Here is a 17,915-nt window from a genome sequence, read left to right on the forward strand (position 1 = left end):
CTATGGTGTATTGTGTGATTTTATTTAACAGGTATCACATGGGTAAAGCATGTATATATTTACAAAATTCAATATTATAACCTTTCATATAATTTTTTAATTGACTGTTATAACAAATGGTTATATGTTTAATGCAGTGCTGCAATAAATTGATCAAAACATTGGCAGTATTGTTATGCAACAATATGTGTTTTTTTTCGAAAAATAAGTGACCAAGTTGTTGGGCAACTAAGAGAGATGGTGTTGCAATATGAAATGCAATCCCAATATAAGCACATTTGTGTAAAGATCAGTCTGTCGTCATAGTTATGCTTTCTGAGCTGAATATCTTGCAGGAATTATATAAATATACCTATTTCATATCCCGTAGAAAAATAACATTTTTAAATCTCGGAAAAGTGTTGCCCCTCGCTTCAGAATATAGCTTCCTCCAATCACCGGAGTGCATATACCACAGTTGTACAGCGCCATCTAGTGACAGTTATCGAGATTTGTATTTCTGGCATTTCAACTGGTTGACACATATTACAATGTAACTTGCTTCAATATGAAATGACAAAAACACATCGCAACGTATACAATCTCGAATAAATCATTGTATAAATTGCAAATTTCTGATCGCATTTACGTGATTGTTTAATTTATGTCCGTGCATAATCCATGGGAAGATGATTTGAAAACTTAGGTTTCAAAGCAAATCGAAATATGCAGGCAGACACACTCCTTACCAATGTTTTACTGACTGCTCTATCTATACAACTGGCGCATAATGAGCACGGTACGTCCCACGGTGACTAGTTGGAAATGGGCCAGCAGAATCTCAACAATACAAAGAACATTCTGTATATTACTATACGTCTATAAACCTATAACAATATTGTTATCTGAGTATAAATCGAGTATTCATATGGCATTGTTTGGTACGAATCTAGTTTTCGTTACTTTGCATAGTTATATTTATGACTATCTTGTGGCAAAACTTTAACTCTTACGGTTTTTGTGTTTATCTAGTACTTTCAAATCCAGTGTGTAATAATGCCCGGAGCGTTAAATTTTACTAGAGTAGGCTTAACTAGGTGGCTAACTTTTTGACACACGCTATAAAAAAGGCGTGCCTTTGTACCTACTATAGTGCGATAGTTCGTTGACCCACCGTAAAATTAATTTTGCATACTTAATCCTTCGGAGCGAATTTTATATGCACACAATAATGTCAACGACGTAATCAGCTGTTTTTAAGCAGTCTTGCAGCGAGAATTGGAGCTGATCTAACAACTGACTAGTTAAACGGTTGGACTCTGACAAAGTTGCTCAAGGTCTCTTAGCGTGCCTTATACTACCGGGGTATATTATATCTATTAAGGCGAGACTTTGTCTACGTATAACAGACTTGTGAATGGTCTATGGAGGGCTATGAGTGGGCCTCACGTACGGAGTAATCTGCGCATGCGAGGTCACATGCTATGGTAGTACTGAAGTCATGGGGATAGCTAATCAGTGATGACACTGATGTACCGTAGCAATTCACCAGGCTATTCTTGACTGCACTGGGAAGGGTACTTGATTACGGGCTAGTAAATGAATAGCATCATTAATAATATGAGTTTTTTTTGGTGGGGTATACTTATTACCTACTTCTAAATAATGCCGACAAATTTAGCGCAACAAATAATAGCGGCAATCAAAGGTGAAAAACAAAAACACCCGATTTTCCGTAACAATAAAAATAGCAATTTTTATATAATAACATTTTGATCAAGTAAATGAGAACGATACAATGATGTGAAAATGTTATATAAAATATTAAAATCATATACTTTTTTCAATAGATATTTACAGCCTTGCAAATATGTAAAATATCAGAAAAACAATAATTGTTATACTTTTTCCAGTATTTTGCGTTTTTAGTACATTTGACTTGCTCCAAAATTGGCAAAATAACAATAACAAACATGTGTATCTGACTAAGGGTGCACACGCATCTGCAATTATTCCTTAAATCGTAATGACGACAAAGATCGTAATTTTTCTCTACTTGTCGCCAATTGTGTGGCAGTCGCAGTCACAGTAATCTGTTACATTTGGTAAATGTAACTAAAATTTGAAATATGTAAATGAGGGTCAAACAAACTTTGTCGCCAGTTTTGCGGAAAAAGACAAAGTAAACATTTTAATTTAACTATGGAAATGCATGCCTTGTATGTAAAAAAACATAGTGCCTAGGAACCTGTTTCCCTGCCTTACTCTAACGTTTGTGCATATCCCATTATCTTCCATTGTCCAATTACTAGTATATCGTCCATTCCATATTCTGTCAAACACAAAGTCCTAAAGAATATCAATCCAATTCAGACTCCTCATGCGCTTTCACTGACAAGTCGTCATCATCGCCGTCTTCCATAGTTCCGGAATCTTCAGAATCAGTAAGCACTTCTGTTGCATTGCTTGCTGGTCTGCTCAGTCGTCTCCTCATGTGCGAATTGAGTACTGGTATACGTGAATGGGGAATCAGAAATGACGATAGGTTGAAGAGATCCAGAAACACTTTGTAACGGTCGCTGAGGATGGAAAAATTAAAGTAAATACAATAATTGAGGTCCACATTATTTGGTGAAGATTTCATTTCACATCCCGACGATGATGTATGTTGCAAATCCTACTTGTTTTTAGTAAAAACACGTGTAACACGTTATTTTTTCAAAATGGAATCATTTTTTCACAATGGAATCATTTTGGCCATGTTTATTTCATTTATGCACGAAATGTGTGATAATGTAGTAATGTGATGATAATATATATAAGTTTTCCTGCTATATTATCATCACAATACTACATTATCACACATTTCGTGCATAAATGAAATAAACATGAACAAAATAATTCCATTGTGAAAAAATGATTCCATTTTGAAAAAAATAACGTGTTGTGACGGAAATTGCAATCTATCCCTCACCTTACAGTTGACCTTAAGTAATAATAACCGGACGAGCCCCCAGTTCCTGTTTTAGTTCCCAGCATTCGTTGCACTAACATCACGTGGTTATCTAGATTTGGGAGAATACTTGACTAAATTAGAAGGTCATGTGACAGTTATTTAAAAAAAAAAGATGCCATGTTCCAACGTGGGAGAAAAACTAATACATAATTTTGTTTGACAGTTTTCCGGAATCTCTAGTACTTACATCTCCATTTTATGATTAAAGAATCAATATCCATGAGTAGTTGGAGCATCTGGTATGGAAGACTAAAGCGAGGCTCGTCTCGGTAGAAAGATATCATCATGGCACCCTGAAGGGCCTTGTGGGTAAAACTTCTTTCCCCTGTGAAGTGTCAAAATGAAACATTATTATCTCCAACGATATTGTACTCACAATTTATGTACATCTGAAAGGTTTTTATAAATTCTTCGTGAAGCGTTTTTCCTAAAACCGCGGTTAAGATATGCGGTGAAGATATCTTTATTGTAGCATAATTTTCATGCTTAGACCCCTATTTGAGTATTGGATTGGTAAATATTTCTAAAGACATTTGCCACAAACATATCCATGTTGCTGTAAGGACAGAAATTACACCTCATGTAATTCAAATTTGTTCACTTGACATTCCTACTAAAGTTTCATTTCACAAAGTGTTTTGTGTTCTGAATTGCCGCCTCCTTAGGTAGAGAGATGGTTTGATTCCCATAATGTATTTTCTTTGAATTTTAACTCATTGGTCATATGTTAATTCATTTTACTATATTATAAGATTGATTGTAATATAAAGTATTGATGCATTAAGATAATATAAGACTTACCCTTTGATCGAAGCTCATTGTGCTTGTCTTCACTGAAGATAGAGTTGAAGGTGTCTCGTTGCTTCTGATATTGGATCATTAAAATATCACGTGTGCCCTGATCTGGATCGTCCTACATTATAATGCAATTCAGAGAATTGTTATTGTCAAATCATCCCTGAGGCTATTTGACTGGTTTATCAATTGCAATTCTCCATTTTGTCCATCCTATTCGATATCTAGTCGCACAAAAGTAAAATTTCACGACATTTACTGTGCTAATGTCTATGCACGGGTCTTCTGATTTGGAATTTCCTACCTGGATTGACTTGTATTGTTCTTGCAACATTTTCTCAACACTTTTCTGAAATTTACCCCAGAAATCGAAACCTTTTTTTTCCAGTCCAGGTGTTCTCTCTAACCACCTCTGCAAAATATGAAATGATATATTTAAAGTTATAATTAATATGTAAATTAAAGTGACGACGAGTTACATCACTGTGATCATGGCGTCCAGTGTTATGCAATAGTGTTCCTTTATTTGATAACGTACGGGTTTGCGCAACATAATTACATTTAATTAAGCTTAGTAGCCCAGTTCCTTTTATTGATACTAGTGAAACTAAAATAATTGAGATGGTAACAGATTTTATGTCATTATGAAAACAGGAACAGGTAACACAAAGGGCTAGTGATCTTTCTAATGAAACAAAACTGACTGGAAATAAACAATGACCTGTCAATTTTTGTGTCACATTAACAAGTGTTTTTTATGTATTAACTCACCTGTAACAGATCTAAAAGAGACATTTCATTTTCTGAATTTACCAAAGCTGACATGTTCTCTGGTTCTCTCTCAAATACCTCTGTATAGTGTTGTTTGCCGTACTTCACACGGTTTGCCTGCGATAGGAAATATATATCTCGGACTTTTAAATTATTGTTAATTACGTCATTCAACCAGAATTGCTATGTGAGCATAATTTATAATATACATCATATTCACACAAAATAGATCTCTATAAAAACCCACAAATGCATGATTTTACCTGGCGGAGACCTAATTTATTTTCCAATAGTCGGAACTGACAACTCTGGAATCCGGATGAAGGCGCCAAGAAGTCACGAAATTCAGCGAAGTCCATTGGAGACATTGTCTCCATAATCATAATCTGATCTACCAGTGTCTAAGCAGAAACAAATGAGGTGACGTTAACGCCTGTTATTTCGCTATATATCATGAAAATATGTACCTCCGTCCTATACCAACCATATAAAAAAATTTCAGTCGATGGCTTGATTAGCATTGTGGACATTCTCGTAGGTGCAGTTCTTGTTTTCCTGTGTCTGATACATTAATATGTTTTATTGTTTCATATTATTTCCCGGCTAAAATAGACCTTCCATAAACAGAGGTCACGATCAATGAAGATTGATTTATATTCTTACCTTTATTATTTGCATAACTCTGTTCAATCTTGACGTAATGACCAACATCTGACGCTCATCGATAAACATGTTTTGAAACATCTCGCGAACAGAGTCAATCTCTATAATAACCTGCTTAAACCAAAGTTCATAAACTGAAAGAAACAAAATATTTTTTTTCATTAATCAATCAATATATATTAGAAAGACCCCATTGCACGAATAATCATTCCACAATCGCTGTTTTAATAGACAACTGGGAAACAAGTTTTGGAAACTTTTGGGAACTTATAAATAAAACAATTTTAACCATGATTTATGAATATTACGTGTTTTCCTAATACAAACATTATGCGTATACTGTAAATGTATTAATTATTTACTGGTTTTTAATTTCGCTGTTTTCGCTGATAAGTAAAATTCGTTAAATTAAATCAACGTGAACATGTAAAATAACAATAAAACTCATTGTTTCCTTGACAAATTCGTAGAATTAAAACATAGTGAATATGATAAAAATGTCAAAATAGTGAAATTAAATGTCAGTGAAAATAAGTGGTTTTACAGTGGAACATCCGTAAATTCGTATATCACCGCACACATTTTACTTCGAATATTACATACAAAACATTTATACTTTTCGTTTTTTTTTATTTTCACCGATTTTAATCAGTAAAAATATTAATTTTAGTAATGCAGTCTATATGATGTTCAATAATGTCGAGAACATAATCGGTAAGGAATTAATTGAGAATGGAGCAATGTTGTTCTGACTTGCACTTATATATTTGTGTATGTTTTAATCCACATACCTTGGTGTATTGTTATAAACAGGTGTTCATCATGATGTGGTTTTCCTTGACGTTCACTTTCCCTCACATGGCAGGACAATAGTTTTTCGACTTGTAAATACTTTCCGTAAGTCAGTCCGCCTTTGGCTGCCGCATTGTATGTGCCATCCGAGTTAGCAGTATCAGGACTACAGTTGAACACAGTAGAACAATAACAATAACGTTAAATAAAAACCAATGACCATGACTGTGAAAAAGAATGCTTCCGCTCAACTACAGGAGTAGTGATAGTGATTGTCAACCCAGGCCACTAACAATTCATGATAGCTGTCCATAAATGGTAGATTTTGATGTATACGTTAAAATTAAAATGGCCGCCATTAGGACATCTTGAATGTTGATCGTCAAACGAATGCATGTGCCTATGTGTGTCGCTGTGTATGATATATGTGTGAAGTTAGAATTTGATGGCATTGACATGCCAGAGAAAAAAACCCCGGAAACACATTCGTTAAAACAAAAAAAGGCCGACGGTAATGATTGTATTTACCAAATTTGAATCATGAAATCCGTGCTTTTAAAATGTACGATTTAGATGATTTTTTAGCGCAAAGATGGCCGCCATTTTGAATCATATCGAGAAACAGATTTATGTCGTATGCATCCCAAAATGAATGATGTACGTGTGAATTTGATCGTAATGATCGGTCCAAGCATGTATGAGAGAGAGGCGCGATCGCATTCACACATGGACGAACGCGAGTCAAACTATCAGTCCCTGTTTTCGGTTTGCATTCGAACGGGGATTAATTGAAAATGCAAACTTTGACTATCAGTAATTCAAAAACGCGGATTTTGATTAAATATGTGATCGAAATAAATCTGAATGTTTATCTTGTATGTCACATGTACACATGTACGTCAACAAACTGTTGTTGATTGTTTAGTAGAACGAGGGTAAGACGTGAGCGGCAGCCTCTTCATTGGTGTTTTGTCTGCTTTATTTTTTCTCTCCAAAAAGACACAAGCCGGGTAAAATTAATCGTGGATCCGCTCTAGTTGGATTACTATAATTTTATGTACGAGAAGTTGTATAACGAAAGCAAATGGCAAGTTTGTTGTTAGATAATTTGGAAATGATAATAATAATGGCCCCATGAACCCATACAAGCTACACCGATTTGTTTGTGTCAGCCACAGCTCATTGCAAAAGACCGTTTGCAACGCCACAAAATACTACTAACTAATCTGATATTACAAGAACAAACGTTCTCATCTTGATTAAAATATATCATGCGATCGGCGTGTCGTGCGGTGGTATAGGTATCCCCCACGCTATTGCAATGACATTCCCTCAAGTCTGAGCATACGTCAGATCTGAGATAAGCAAGGTAAGCCAACAGGCCGAGTGAGTGTGCTCGCATGGCCAGCGCTTCTCACAGTGAATGGAAATGTGCCAATATGTGCTTTTCAAAGTCCACTTCAATTTGGATATATAGATTTATGGCTGTATGCCCAGTATTACATGGTTATATTCGTGGCCAGCATTCTGACAAATTTAAGGAAATGCAACATAGTAAAAAACGGTTGCAGATCAACTGCGTGTAATGTGAGGAAACCACCCCGAAAACACCAAAACAGAAACAATGTATCCACGGTGTCAGCCGTGGTTTCGCGGAGTTTTGGGTCCGGAAAGGTATACGTGTACATAATTGACAGATGAAGCAAAATACCTTTCAAAATAAACGACAGCCGTAAAACTTTTGTTGGCGGTAGATACTCCCTATTGAGATTGACCGGTATCTAACATGTACGTCACAAGAACCTATCTACGTCATCAAATTGTCGCTGATTGGTTAGTTGGACATGGGCAAAACATGGGCAAATGAGGGGTGGGGCAGTCTTTTCACTGGCTTTTATTCTGGTTATTTGTTTAATGAGGACACGAAACGGGTAAAACAAAACCCTGCATCCGCTCTTATAGAACGACATTTATAATTTATATTGACAACAAGGTGTAATAGGGGGCGTAAATGCTTACTGAAATTGATAAGCATTCTCCCTGTAGTGTTTTGCCGTGTACGTCTGGTATATGAGCGAGTATGACTCCAGGAACCGATCGAAACAATCACAATTCCCTGTGTCAGTTTATTACAAATGACTGGTTGATAACCTTTAACAACACCACGAAATATAGCCAACTAATCTCGTATTACAAACACAAATATTCGCAACAACACATCACGCGACTAGCGGGTCGTGCGGTAAATATACCATCAGGTGCTAGGAGCAGAGGAACTATCAACCACACCATCGCAATGGCATCTGTGCATACGTCAGATAAGCACAATAAATATACATGTCGAGTAATTATCCTCGTGCGAACAGAATTAGTATTATGTCATTTGAAGCAACGATAACGGGACAACTGCTTGTAACGCAAGGAGACTATCGATTATATTGTAAGAAAAAGGACAAAATATACGCTGTGTGCGTAGTACAAGCAACAACATGAACACACCGACTACTGCAATAATATGACCAAACGCAAAAACTATAAAGTTCGTCAGTAACATCGAATTTAGTCTGTCGTACGTACAAGGTGTCAGCTACCAATTCTGTTAGACGCTGCAAAGGACCCACAATGTCCAAACTTACTCACGACTTATAAAGCATTATGAGTCGATGCATAACACGCATGCGTATTTTTTTTAAATCACACAATAAGTTATAATCCACGATCTGTCATGTAATTACGCTGTATACCTGTTTAAAGCATGGTCGAGTTATAAGTACAACGAAGCATTGCTCTCTCCAAATCAGGTGTCGGTTGCCGTGAGCTTTCGTATTTTAGCTAATTTGAGGCGGTGTTGCAATCAGGGAGCTGTAATGAGATTACAGTTCCCTGATTGCAATAGACTGACCACCATAGCAAGCAGCAGTTTTCTATAAGCCCAGATTGTTTACTTCAGAAAGCAACATTCACTTCAATTCCCTTGCTTTCTCTTGCACTTGATTATAATTTTGTGATGTGTTTTATTATGTTTTAAAATTTGCTTAGTGGCAATGACCAGCACAATTTTACACAAATGAACGTGGTATAAAACACGCTACTGTATAAGTTGTAAGGTGTAACCTCAGGCTTGTATTACTAGTCTGAGGTGTAACATATAAACACAAACACGTGCCTTACCTTGATGTATAGGACATTGGACAGCTCATCTTTGATCTGATTGTAAACAAGATATTTATGTCCCAAATAGAGTATATAAATTTAATACAACCACCAAAGTTATTCTACCTTCTCGCGGTTTCCCTCAGGTTAAAATGGTCCCCGATCGCTGGCCTTATACCAGGTCAGTGATCACACCCGCGCACTAACACGGACTATACCACTTAAAGGTGGGGGCGTCAAAGGTAGAAATGGATGCGGATTTAATCGTTAATCGCGTGTTATGTACTTGGCAAGTTGTGAAAGCTTAACAGTTTATCATTCAAATCATTCAAATCTTGTCGATTCAGTTTGGGAATAGAATTTAATATGTCGGATTATCAGTATCACGTACAAGAATCACCCCTCTGAGAAGGAGCATAAATCACGTGTTGCATACAAAGTGTTTTAGGAGGCACCGGTGTTCACATTCGGACATAAGTGCAAAATAGTCCCCGTTTAGCATGCCTGATCGCAAATTAATCGCTGTTTAAATAGAAGACGTTGAGAAAATAAAAAGTGACACACGGTGTTATGTTAATGATTTGATACACTACAGTTGTATCAGTAATTATTTACTCGTTACTCGTTTGTTTGAGTGGCGTTTTCCGTCGTGACCCTTAACCTACTTTCTTTTAAAGTCAGAGTGCGAACAGGGTTCAAACCACTTTAAAGAATAAGTCGGACAGCAAGGTCGGTCATCGTCTCAAAATTATGATACCGGTACATTAGAACGTATTGTTGATGACGGGGTACCGGTGAATCCTCTAAATCCCGGTACAATCGATCGCTAATCGGTGACCACAACATCTTGGGACTCATATGGGACTCATAGCGACGTATACAACGCGTGTAAAATACATTGTTTATTTACATGAAATTCGAACACGCGCTGCGCGATGACCACCGCTTTAACAAAAGAGCACACGTGACTATTTGGATTCCTGTTTGCACTGGCCACATGTGAACGAGCAAAAGGGGCAGGGGGTAGCTGGTACAGTCAGGAAATAAAAAAAGGCATTTCAAGTTTTTACAAGAAATAAAATGAAAGTTCCATATGCAGTATTACAATGTAAATATCTTTTTACAGTTTACAGATAAATCAAATTTCTCATTTTACATTTTTATAAAATATTTGATAATTTGTGTTTAAGAATCAAAATTGGAAATTGCGCGTCGTCCGCCTGTCAAAAATTGTTTACTGTTTTTGATTGCTTTGATTATTGACATGTATAGGTAAGTTGAATGAGCCTCTGTGTTCATTTCTTGATGATATCATTACAATGCATATCATCGTAGATTTGACGCGCCTGTTGCATGAAATCTACTAAAATTATTTAAATTGAGCAATTTTGTTTTAAAAAAACGGCACCTGACGCAAAAATTGTAAACTACTCCCAGACGCGCGGTACGTATTTAAACATATTCGCCGGGGGGGGGGGGGTCAGTCGAACCCCTAAATTTTGGAAATGAATACAATTATGATCGTAGATTAGTACATATTGAAAGAGACAGTGATAGTTAAAATAATTATCATCGGTTGAGTCAGTGACGTAATTATAAGACTTGCATAGTCATGGACATTTTGATGGCAACGAGCTTCAAATGCCAATCATTACGTTATGTGACTTTGATTGGCTGGTGCTGAGCTGAGAGGCTAAACCGTAGCCAATCAAAAAAGTTGTTATGAATGGGCAAGCTTGTATTCTGTGATTCTGCGATGGTGTAAAGTCGCGTTCAAGCAGCTGATGTTAAATATTGTTTTCATTGTGGTCTATGGAGACCGCTGCAAAAATACCATTTTATGCATATTATTTTACCGTTTTGTGATGAATTTGTTTTTGCGTATCTGTTGACCAACTTAATTAGTTGATTACGAGTGAATTGCTGTGTTATGTCTGTCATCGTTTAGGCAGGCGAGGTCCTGGACAGAACTCGACTCAGTGATTTGGAACTAATTACGAGATAACCGTCGCTATTCGGACTACTATTTCTGACAGTTGGTATTCGCAGTTATTAATGTAGTGAACGATTAATCAAAAGATATGACGTATTCAGTACTTAGTATGATTGGCTTTATGATTGAAGGTTACGCACTAGAGTCTTTTTACTGCTTTGTAATTGGTTAAGGTTTTGAAAATGAATAATGTTGTTTTAGTTGATCTTGGCGAGTACAGCACAACAGACGCAGTCCAGTCCTGGAGAGTCTTGGGGCGAGTCTTGACGCAGTCTTGGGCTAGTCGTGCTCAGCCTTGCGATAGTCTTGGGGACTTTTCCCCAGGGCGCTGTGTCTTATAGAGTGCTCGATTGACCGACTAAGACGAGAGCTGAAACGTATTTCGTTGTGTGTGTCTTATTTGACTGTAAAGTATAAGTGACTTTCCCGATCCCATACCTCAAGGGGACGAGATATAGAGCCAAGACGATATTCCCCCCTGGCACGTGTGGAGACCCCGAAGAGAAGAATTTCCCCCTGATAGTTTCCCCCCAACGAACATATTTACAGTGAACCAAAAAATCACATACTGTTCACTAATACTGAATTAATTGCAAACAGATTTTGAAACGAAATAGTGTCACTGCTATGTGCACTAAAATCTTCGAAGTGAGAAAATCTCGTGAGAAGCATTTTACCTTAAAATTCTTAGAAAATGATGCCAAAATACGTCGTATCTTGTCCTTTGTTGTGTACAACAATTTACAGAAGTGGATCTATGGCATGCGTGTGTTTGTCCGTGGATGGGGAATGGCTCAGGAACCCCTTCTCTATAAATGGTAAAATAATTCAAAGATGTTACAAACATTTTTCACTGCTGTATATGTTCGTTTGGCGCTAATTGCAGTCTGTGTCACCACTACATTGATAATCACCGCTAGTCTATTACAATAATACTACAGAAGAACGAGGATTGCGCCAGTTTATATTTCAGAGTCAACATTTTGGAAATCGAATCAACTTGCGATCGTCCATTTTCATATTGGATGAGAAAATCTCATGCTATACAAAAACGTGGTGCCCATGTAGCAGCTATATCGAGCACCACCGTTTTGAGTACCGACATTCAGCGGATGATTATCTAGATCCAGACAGAAACAGTTCTCCATTTTGACTACTTACTCACCCCATACCAATATCCAGGAATATTTCACGTTCACACGCCATACTCCAGTGATAGGTGTGCCTAAATATTTTGATTGTTATGAATGTTATGAATTAACTGTCATTCTTACACGTCTGGGAGTAGTTTACGCTATCAGCGCTATGTGAAGTAACAAATGTAATGACCATCTCCAAATGCTCTATAATAATTTACCGAATATTGTTGTCATTTTTATTAAAATATGACATTTTTGTTTTCTTCTTGAAAACAACTCAACTGCTTTAAACTTTGGCGTGTAGGTACTTTAGGTGGACCTCTGTCAGATTTATTCATTTTGCGATGATATCATTAATTCTCTATTTTGCGCTAATATTTTTGCCATTTTAGCTATCTAGTGAGTTTCACATAACTAGAAATCACAATATCCCCTGTTCATGTTGTTAACCGAGAAGGATTATATTGCATAGACACACAGTATGAATTGGTACCTCCGATCTATTCAAACAGTGCTTTTACCGAATTGTACTCATTCCACTTCTGTATAAGCTTTCTACATGTTTGTTTCTTTTTCACAAAATGCAGTAAATACAGTAGTATGGAATTGGATTAATTCCAGAAAGCCACTTGTTAGGTTACTGCTGCTTACTATGATTTTACTTTTTATTTTGTGGTTTTGCAATGCATTAGAGGAAAGTACAGTTTGTTATTTGGGTGAATGAATATGAAATCGTAATATGAATAAGACCGATATCTAGAGGTTCCAAAGTATAAATCCGCCAAAATGTACTTTCAACCCCTTTGTATCGGTTCCGGTTACTGCGTGACCAAGCACACAACATAACTTTAACACATTCATGTTCATGACAGTTACCAGAGATTGTTACATAGACCAGTTCATACACAGATAAATAGGGGCGTATTCAAATTATATAAACATTTATTATGCACAAGATACACAACGTAAACTCAACACAACATTAAAGGGCGGTTGATAAACATTGATTTTCCCATAATCCAATGCGCGTTTGTAGTTAAATCACGGGTAAGAGTTTTTCCCTGCCGGCGACTCCTTCGATACCTTTCAAACACACACACACACACACGCACATACTTGTATTGCTATATGTTCCGAGGACTTCATTGGATTAACTTTTAATATAGTTGAATTAACTTTTAATATAGTTGCGATATGAACTCGATTAAAACGCGTTCCTATATAGGGTTGCGTTTTAATTGGAGTTTAATTAAACTCAATTACAATGCAATACAATGGAGAATTGCATTTTAATTAAGTTTAATTAAACAAGAGTTGAATATCCCGTGACTGAACATAGAAATGTTTGCGAAGCTTAGGTTTAGTATCGGGGTAAGGTATGGTACAATTATATTAATATTAATATAACCTGAACCATACCTTCCCCCGATACTAAACCTAAGCTACGCAAAACGTATTAATAATCGAATTAACTATTAATATAAATTATGTTTTCCGAGGAGTATGAAAAAGGTCCTCGGAAGGTGTGTATGTCCTCGGAAGTAGCTATATATCTGTATTTTTGTCCTCGCAACATATAGCAATCCAAGTACACCCCCCCACACACGCATACACATACACAAATAAAAGCTTGGTAACCTCTCAGTTTGTACTCGTTGGTGTGCTCAACAGTCAAAATCGCAATCTTTGTTTATACGGGATCCATATCTTGCGCATGCGCGGCGCCACTACTACCGCCCTTTAAATTATAACTATGCTGGGTGAGTATGTCAAGTATTTACTAAAATAGTTCTTGGCACCTGATTCAAAATAAACTACTTTTATGCAAAGTGTAAGTTTAGCTCTCTCCTGGCTAAAAGAACTATGACATACCGGGCAGCAACTACACTGGTAATAAAATTGTTACATTACTTTTTTCTGAACATGGCTGGGGTTGTGACTTGTCTCAACTGAATCACGGATGCTATTTTGGGTTGTGTTAAATAATTTACACTAATTGCGTTGGAATTTGATCTGTGTCCATATCATGACAGGGATACAAGGGAATACAATTGAGATAATGGTTGTAAAGAGACAATGATAACATCATACCATCTATTATTTAGAGATCAGCATGATATAGATCCAAGTATACTGACTTCAATGTGACAATGAAATGCACTATAAACTTTCATGTGATAAAGTCAACATAACATAGAATGTCATGTAAGTTGGTTAAAATGTAGATTTTCTGAAGGGAAGCAAGGCAGCCTCAGTAGTGTTTTCCAAAATCAACAACACAGGTTTAATCTGTGTGCCTATAAGTTTCAAAGATAAACTCAAGACAAAGCAATGTTAGGATGTGTTATCAGTAGCTATCTGACACACAATGAGTGTTTCCTAACATTTGAGTGGTTTGTCTCCGCCCCTGTTTGTTTCACAGATTAGTCATTTGCATGTGAATGTGTCAGACACAAGGTCACACAGCCACTGAAAAAAATCATTGATTTTGGTGTTTTCATATGCCGAATTTATCCAATTATAGCTATCCCATTCCTTTATTTTGTTGGTTTCCAATAGCCTTACACATTTGGATGTCCCTACTCATGTTAAAGCAGACCTTGATGGGAAAACAAAACGCTTGTGCAGATAAACAAGCTTGAAAATCTTTGCTGTTACTTCATGGACGTTTTCTAGGAATTTATGTTTTTCAAAATACAAGGTCTTTAACAAAAAATAACGTATACTTATTGTCGTCGGATTAACACCAAATTTTCACAGCTTTAAGGTGACAGTGAGAGGAACTTGAATGTGTCCAGACAAACTATTTCATCGATTATTTACCAACGAGTTGTGGTTTGAGTTGGGGGCAATATGACTAAAAAAGTAATTGAAATTCAGCACACTATTTTTTAAAACGCGTTGCTTGCATAAAACTGACCAGACACATTCAATTTACCAGACTATTGAACAACTAGGAAAAGTGAAAAAAATACTTCTTATCGCCAGCATAAATGCGTAATTATTTTTTTTTACAGAAAAAGTAATTTTTCACTATTGATTAAGTCAGGGGTCATAGAATGCAGATACGGGCATGGCAAACACACCTTTGTAAAGCTTGAAGTCTGGCGATTCTAAAAATATATACTTTCCTGGGTCTATTTGTTGTCATTTGGTCACAATTAGAAGATGAAAATAAGTATGCAAATAATAGTCCCGCTACCTTAAAATGATAAGTCAGACACAATCGTTTGACCACGTTATAAAAAATTGCTTCCGTCGCATTGAAAGTCCTATGTCGACAGCAACTATGAGTTTAAAATTATTTCTCAGTACTTATTCACTGTTAAAATGCTGTACCATTACTTTCACCATCCTACTACAGCCAGATCTGAAGGCCTTTGCCGCATTCTGGCCACGCTGTGTGGCGCGGATCGCGTGGACGGGTTTCGTGTTCTCTGCACGTAATAAGCTCGGTTATTAAGCATCCTTTTATTGGGGATGCCCGGTGGCCGAGGGGAAGACGTGTAGTGGCATAAAGCTAGGCGATTAGGTGCCGTACGCGAGCGCCGCTTCGAGTCACGCACGCAGTACGTGTTTACTATAATTATACATAGTCTTTACCTTGCCGTTTATTCGGTGTTATTTGCTTACTTTACTTCCTATGTCGTCAGCAACTATGAGTTTGAAAGTCCTTGGCGTTTGCAACATTTATTTTTTAGTTGAAAGTTGGTACATGTGCACCAGCATTGGATGTTTCTTGAAAAGACCCATGGTTTCTTTGATGATCAGTAGGGTAACTAAAACAAGTTATAGACGAATTACACAGGAAATGGTGGCCAAGGCTGATTTTAAACAAGGGCCAATCGATTAGAAATCTGGATCTTTTTAAAGGATTCTACGATAAAAAAAAACTTTCTATGTGCAGGTCAATCCTCTTTCTCGTGTTCAATCACGTGGTGTATTGAGTGAACGTCACCATGAAATTGTTCACTCATGTGAATGTCCACATATATACAACTGTTTTGTGCACGGAAGTCTAATGAGTTAAGCGTTACATATTACTCGTGTTGTTACAATGGCGTTACAAATCCGGTTAGGCATACTAGTATGTGGATACGACCAAAAGTCCCATTGTACTTACTACAACTCTTCAGAACTTGCGAAACAGGAACAGGTTCAATATACACTTCATTTGCAATATAATAATCTGATTATGATTCATCAAAACTTCACTTAACAGCATGTTCGCACACAATGAAGGAAAAAATGTCCTTTGGTCATGGTTGTTCATTTTCTTCAAACCCCTAGACTGGACTTATCGGTCAATATGTCACTTTTCATGAAGTGTCAAATGCCTTCTAACTACTAATAATCATGTATGCATACTTTTGTTAATTAAGCACATTTATTTTCACAGATTATCAATCGTCATATACTTGCACGGGTTATTTTTGTTTAAGTTTGAAATTAAATTAATGTGGTGTTCACTGTTCAAACACCCTTGAATATCAAGGAAAATTAAAACAACTGCTATCGCTGTTACAGACTGCTGAAAATAAAAATATTGTAATAGTGTTACACATATGATTATACATTGACTGTGATTGAGTTGTATTCAGCGTCTGTCATAACATTGACCTGTATCAAGCGGTACAATTTGTATTAATTGCTTATTTGTATGATACAACTTAAAATCCAATGAAAGTCGTCATACATGAGTGAAGGCAGTCAAAATGATCTGAATATGCTTCGAAAAGTTACTTTATTCGTACAAATTATAAGACAAATAAAATCAATCAGTTATATAAATGATGTTTATTATTATTTTTGTTAAAAAACCCACATTTTTAGAGTACGTTTTACCTCATGTAGAAATTGACAAACAGACACGGATAGTTAGTTATAGTTAGTTAGGATAGTTAACATATTTATTAATTTTCTGACTCCTGTCATAATGCTATGACGTATCTATACTGCTATGACGTATCCACAATGCTATGACGTATCCATAATGCAATGACGTATCCATAATGCTACGACGTATCCATAATGCAATGACGTATCCATAATGCTACGACGTATCCGTAATGCTACGACGTATCCATAATGCTATGACGTATCCATAATGCTACGACGTATCCATAATGCTACGACGTATCCATAATGCTACGACGTATCCATAATGCTACGACGTATCCGTAATGCTATGACGTATCCATAATGCTACGACGTATCCATAATGCTACGACGTATCCATAATGCTACGACGTATCCGTAATGCTATGACGTATCCATAATGCTACGACGTATCCGTAATGCTACGACGTATCCATAATGCTACGACGTATCCATAATGCTACGACGTATCCATAATGCTACGACGTATCCGTAATGCTATGACGTATCCATAATGCTACGACGTATCCATAATGCTACGACGTATCCATAATGCTACGACGTATCCGTAATGCTATGACGTATCCATAATGCTACGACGTATCCGTAATGCTACGACGTATCCATAATGCTACGACGTATCCATAATGCTATGACGTATCCATTTTGCCGACATTCGGATTTGAATTTGTATTCGCTCTGCGGTATACCCAAAGGCTGAAGCAAAGTGTATTAT

At 36.7% G+C, this 17,915-nt stretch overlaps 1 protein-coding gene across 1 annotated transcript; it reads right to left on the reverse strand.

Moving 5' to 3' along the window:
- Position 1: 1 nt before the first annotated feature.
- On the reverse strand, positions 2-9,330 carry LOC100368837 (tryptophan 2,3-dioxygenase-like). Its single transcript, XM_078010487.2, has 10 exons — positions 9,188-9,330; positions 6,016-6,182; positions 5,225-5,358; positions 4,825-4,962; positions 4,562-4,678; positions 4,095-4,202; positions 3,797-3,908; positions 3,183-3,320; positions 2,954-3,044; positions 2-2,558 (listed from the first exon to the last, which is right to left on the reverse strand). The coding sequence occupies exons 1-10, from the start codon at positions 9,214-9,216 to the stop codon at positions 2,339-2,341; spliced, it is 1,254 nt and encodes a 417-aa protein (XP_077866613.2). The 5' UTR covers positions 9,217-9,330; the 3' UTR covers positions 2-2,338.
- Positions 9,331-17,915: the final 8,585 nt, after the last annotated feature.

This window comes from Saccoglossus kowalevskii, chromosome 4 (assembly GCF_978046115.1).
Source record: "Saccoglossus kowalevskii chromosome 4, keSacKowa6.1, whole genome shotgun sequence".
NCBI classification, from domain to species: Eukaryota; Metazoa; Hemichordata; class Enteropneusta; family Harrimaniidae; genus Saccoglossus; species Saccoglossus kowalevskii.